The sequence below is a fragment of the Arachis ipaensis genome, chromosome B07 (assembly GCF_000816755.2).
Source record: "Arachis ipaensis cultivar K30076 chromosome B07, Araip1.1, whole genome shotgun sequence".
Classification (NCBI taxonomy): domain Eukaryota; kingdom Viridiplantae; phylum Streptophyta; class Magnoliopsida; order Fabales; family Fabaceae; genus Arachis; species Arachis ipaensis.
Genome location: NC_029791.2, coordinates 1369792 through 1374677, shown reverse-complemented (window position 1 = coordinate 1374677; position 4886 = coordinate 1369792). Strand labels below are relative to the sequence as shown.

At 35.7% G+C, this 4886-nt stretch overlaps 2 protein-coding genes across 2 annotated transcripts; one reads left to right on the top strand and one right to left on the bottom strand.

The window, feature by feature from the left end:
- LOC107609209 (cysteine synthase 2) lies at positions 380-2842 on the top strand. The gene is made up of 6 exons (XM_016311082.2): positions 380-716; positions 799-873; positions 1028-1171; positions 1386-1772; positions 1862-2097; positions 2268-2842. Exons 1-6 carry the CDS (start codon positions 516-518, stop codon positions 2488-2490), a joined length of 1266 nt encoding a protein of 421 aa, XP_016166568.1. The 5' UTR covers positions 380-515; the 3' UTR covers positions 2491-2842.
- LOC107609210 lies at positions 3011-4485 on the bottom strand. Its single transcript, XM_016311083.2, has 3 exons — positions 4171-4485; positions 3544-3638; positions 3011-3433 (listed from the first exon to the last, which is right to left on the bottom strand). Exons 1-3 carry the CDS (start codon positions 4226-4228, stop codon positions 3161-3163), a joined length of 426 nt encoding a protein of 141 aa, XP_016166569.1. The 5' UTR covers positions 4229-4485; the 3' UTR covers positions 3011-3160.

Here is a 4886-nt window from a genome sequence, read left to right as displayed (position 1 = left end):
AAAGAAAAATGCACTGTCCAAAAAAAAAAATGCTACACGCTATGAGCATTTAGCAGCAAGCCAGCAACATAGGAAAAGTCTAGAGAGCCAGTAACTTTATCAAATTCTGACCAGCATGTAATCATCAAAGAAGAGTGAGCTATTTAATGAAATCTCACACTAATTTTACACTATTAAAAGTTTCATTGATGGCTATTTGATGACTATAAATCCTAAAAGTTACTGGCCCTAACATTTCTGCAGCAACATATTAATTGGTAATTACTAATTTAATTTAATTAAAACTACAATTAAAAGAGTACAATAACTTTCAGTCTTTCACAATGTTAAGATTAAGATTACGTTAAAAAAGAAAAAGAACTTATAGTTAATAATTTTAAAATTTCGGAGATGAAGGTTGATTAGTAAACAATTATTATGAGTTTATGACATGATTAATCTACATCTCTGAACTCTAGTAGAAGTGTCAAAAAAGCGAGAGAAGAGAGAAGACGCGAGTGGCATCTGAAGAAAAAATGGCGCGTGTTGGAGGCACAAGCGCCGTTGGCTTCGGTGGCGCCATTTTGGTGTGCGTAGCTTTTGCCTACTTCATCTCCGACCGTCGTTGGAAGAAGAAGAAACCGATAATGAAGAAAACCAGAGGAGGAGTGGTTGATGCCATTGGCAACACTCCTTTGATTCGAATCAACAGCCTCTCCGATGCTACTAACTGCCAAGTAATCACAATCATAATGAAATTCATTCTTTCTTCTCTCTCTGCTTTCAATTCACCTCACATACTTGCTTTTCTCTCTTCAGATTCTTGCCAAGTGCGAGTTCCTTAACCCTGGTGGCAGCGTCAAAGATCGTGTTGCTCTTCAAATTATCCAAGAGGTACAAATCTTACTGTTTTTTAGGGTTTCATTTGTCATATTCATATTAAGTCTGAATGAATAAGATTTTTAGATAAATTCATAGTTTGTGACAAATTAGGTGTGAGATCAAAGTCTTCCACTACATATCAAACTCTCTATGATTGATTATGTAGGCCTTGGAATCTGGCCAGCTAAGTCCAGGTGGAATAATCACTGAAGGGAGTGCTGGTAGCACTGCCATTAGCATCGCCACGGTTGCTCCTGCATTTGGATGCCAATGCCACGTTGTTATACCCGATGATGCTGCCATTGAGAAGGTAGGTACTTTTGTTATTCTAGTTAAGCATGCTAATTATGCACTATTAGGACTCATTAGCTTGTAACATTTTGTATATCATTATAGAGCTGCTAGATTAATCTTGACAAAGTGTAGTTTCTGTCTATCAAGTTAATTTAAATCAACCATGTTTCTTCTTAGCCTCCCCACTATTACTGAAGCAATTTGTTTACTCTATTGGAATCAAATTTCAGTCTCAAATAATTGAAGCCCTTGGGGCAACTGTTGAAAGAGTAAGACCAGTGTCAATTACTCACAAAGATCATTTTGTCAATATTGCAAGGAGAAGGGCATCTGAAGCAAATGAGTTCGCATCAAAGCTCAGAAATTCACAATTGAATGGCAAGGACACATACCAGATAAACGGTCACAAATCCAATGGTTATGATCACAGTTCACTCTTTCCTACTGATTGTAAAGGTGGATTTTTTGCGGATCAGTTTGAGAATTTGGCGAACTTCAGAGCCCATTATGAGGGTACAGGGCCTGAGATTTGGGAACAAACCAATGGAAATTTGGATGCATTTGTTGCAGCAGCAGGCACTGGTGGCACTGTGGCTGGTATTAGCAGTTTTCTTCAGGTTTATACCCCGTTCCTCCATCTTCACCTTTGCAACAATGTGATTCCGATTATGGAACCTGCTTGACATTCTAGTTTTATGCACAACAGGAAAAGAATCCAGGGATCAAGTGCTTCCTTATAGATCCTCCTGGTTCCGGTTTGTATAATAAGGTAACGAGGGGAGTTATGTATACAAAAGAGGAGGCAGAAGGACGAAGACTTAAGAATCCATTTGACACCATAACAGAAGGAATCGGAATTAACAGGATAACAAGGAATTTTGCAAAGGCAAAGCTTGATGGCGCTTTTCGAGGCACAGATCTTGAGGCTGTTGAAATGGCTAGGTTGTAGTGTATATCTTACATATCACTTATTCATCTTATATATTTTCCTTACTCAGATGGTATTTTGTTTCTTTCTTCTTCTTTATGTTCATGCCAACCAGAAGACATGATGAAAGAATTGAATCATGGACATGAATATTTTACTGAATGTCGGCTTTTTAATGTATTAGGTTCCTCTTGAAGAATGATGGGCTCTTCTTAGGAAGCTCTTCAGCAATGAATTGTGTAGGAGCAGTTAGAGTAGCGCAGGCATTGGGCCCTGGTCACACAATTGTGACAATCCTCTGTGACAGTGGAATGCGACACCTGAGCAAGTTCCACAACGACAAATACTTGTCTCAGCTCGGATTGATGCCAAAAGCAACTGGATTGGAGTTCTTGGGCATCAAATGAGGAGTCAAGAGATCTCTTGTTTTGAAGTTTAAATGCACTAGCAGCTATACTATCGGCACCCCAGTTTCTAGTGATCTTTCGGTTTCAGCTGAGTGGCTAGTTAGATGTTTGAAGAAGGTTGAGTGCAAGATCAGAGTATATTTCATCTCAGGATTTTGACATGGACAAGGACGGGTAGTTACATTCCACAATCATATTGAGGGCGTTACATTTGATTGATGTAACATTTAGAATGTTGTACGGTTCATTCTTTGTTAGACTAATTTATTTAGTTAATAATTAGTTTAGTGAAATGCATGTTGACCGATTCTTAGTTGACAAAATACAAATTCACTTTGGGCAGAATTTCTTGGTAAGAGAAGTGTTGCTACTTTTAATTATTTTTCACTTTTATTCTTGGCAAATTATTAACAATTGTTTCAAACTTGCACACAGTATATATATATATATATATATATATATATACCGGTATAAGGCCTTCTCTTCAAATCTTTTTCGTAAAAGATAGGAGACTTTTAAATATCATCTAAAGACCAATTGATACATTTATTATCTGAGTACATAAAATCCAAAACTGTATGTCCCAAGAGATAATGCATTAAACTATAACATAAGACCAGAAGTTCTACTTCAACAATGGCTGGAGAAACTATCATCTTTAATTGTTTCATTACCTCCTCTCAAATTGAGATTCATGGCAATGTGGATCTAACCATTCCTTTGGGGACCCCTTTGCCATGTTAGCATTCACTTTCCCACCACCAACAAGCTCCCTTAGGTTATCCACTTTGTTTTCCCTACCAGTCCCACTAGTTCTCTTATCAGCTTCTTTCAGCTTTTGCTTGAGCTTCTGTTTTCGGTTTGGTGGATTTGTCTCTTGTTGTTTTGATTGTGAAGGAGGGGCTCCGTGTGGTCCGAGATATATGTTCTCTTCTTTCTTAACCTACACAAACAAATACAATTACTTAGCTTAAAACATTCTACCCAAGTAGTTCTATCCAAAGCAAAAAGCTTATGAAATTTTCACAATAAGAAATAACACTTTGAGCTGACCTTTGCGGCAGAATTTGAGGATTCTATGCTTGGAACATGCGGTTTACTTTGATCCGAGTCAATTCCCAAACTTGGAATCACAAACCCATCAGTGTCTACGAGTCAAAAATCACTCATTGAATATCAGAAGCAGAAAATCTGTGTGTTTGGATGCATGTAACTTTAAGGGCAGAGAACTCAACCAATCAAATAAGTATATAGAGTGCAAAAAATGGAAACCAACGTCAAATCAATCACTCTAACAATTCAGTTAAAACTTGAAAAGAAGCAGTTGAATCAAAGGAGAATAGCAACTCATGCCTGAGCTATGAGCATTCAACAGGAGACTCACACAAAAAGTAGGGGATGAGATCCAACAACAATTACCTATCTAATTAGCAGAATTTGCATCCCGATTCACATGATATCCACCCGCAAATGCGATAAATCAAAACAATATTCAACATTCAATTTTCAATATTAGCATCATAAAAATCAATCCTTGATCCAACCCAACCCAAGAGAGAAACACGGTATAGAAGGAAAAAAAACATGGAAACATCATTATTTCTTCTACCTTCATAGTTCTAAGATAATACATAAAAATAGGAATAAAAAAAAGGAACTTTGAAGGAAAAAATAGCATACCCCACTCATCTTCTTCTTGTTCAATGGGAGAAATTGTGGGCATTTGAGAAGGGTCCATTGGAAACTGACGACCATGGATTTGATGGCAAAGTGGGCGATGAAGCCCCAAATGAAGAAAGCGCAGATGAGATCTCAAGAGAGAATCAAATCGAAACTATAATCTATTATGCTATCGATGAATCAAGAGATAAGATGCTTTGGGGAAGGGAACAAATAAACCCTAACTCAAGTCTAGGGTTTCGGTCCCTGAATTGCCCCTGCTGTTTTGAGCGGAAATTGTTTGAAGGTTGCACCATTAGTTCTCCACATATCAAGGGTAGTTTTGTTATTAAATCTATGAAAATATAATTTATCATAAATTATAATTCTAATTCCTTCTCTGGAACATTTATTACAATTATATTCATAAAAGATAATTTAAAATTAATACACATCAAAAAAAATTAATTTCTATCTTTCTAAACTAGAATCTACACATGCTTTTATAATATAGTAAACTTGATATTAAGTATTAAATTAATACACAATGATATACTTATTTTAATAAAATGAAAATATGATAGAAATTTTATATAAATTTAATATACGAGCCAATTTATATTATATATATATATATATACCTAACTTTATTTAGTCATAGATTCATAATTATTTTTTAATCTATTTAATTGTACAATAGCAAAATTTTTTTATAATAAAATTAAATCGATAATTTT

Excerpts from the sequence above, each read along its gene's own strand:
- LOC107609209 (XM_016311082.2), top strand. The coding sequence starts at position 516 with ATGGCGCGTGTTGGAGGCACAAGCGCCGTTGGCTTCGGTGGCGCCATT. Across the intron at positions 874-1,027 it reads CTCTTCAAATTATCCAAGAG|GCCTTGGAATCTGGCCAGCT; the intron begins GTACAAATCTTA and ends TTGATTATGTAG. Across the intron at positions 1,773-1,861 it reads GTATTAGCAGTTTTCTTCAG|GAAAAGAATCCAGGGATCAA; the intron begins GTTTATACCCCG and ends TATGCACAACAG.
- LOC107609210 (XM_016311083.2), bottom strand. The coding sequence starts at position 4,228 with ATGGACCCTTCTCAAATGCCCACAATTTCTCCCATTGAACAAGAAGAA. Across the intron at positions 3,639-4,170 it reads ACAAGAAGAAGATGAGTGGG|ACACTGATGGGTTTGTGATT; the intron begins GTATGCTATTTT and ends TTTGACTCGTAG. Across the intron at positions 3,434-3,543 it reads CCTCAAATTCTGCCGCAAAG|GTTAAGAAAGAAGAGAACAT; the intron begins GTCAGCTCAAAG and ends TTGTTTGTGTAG.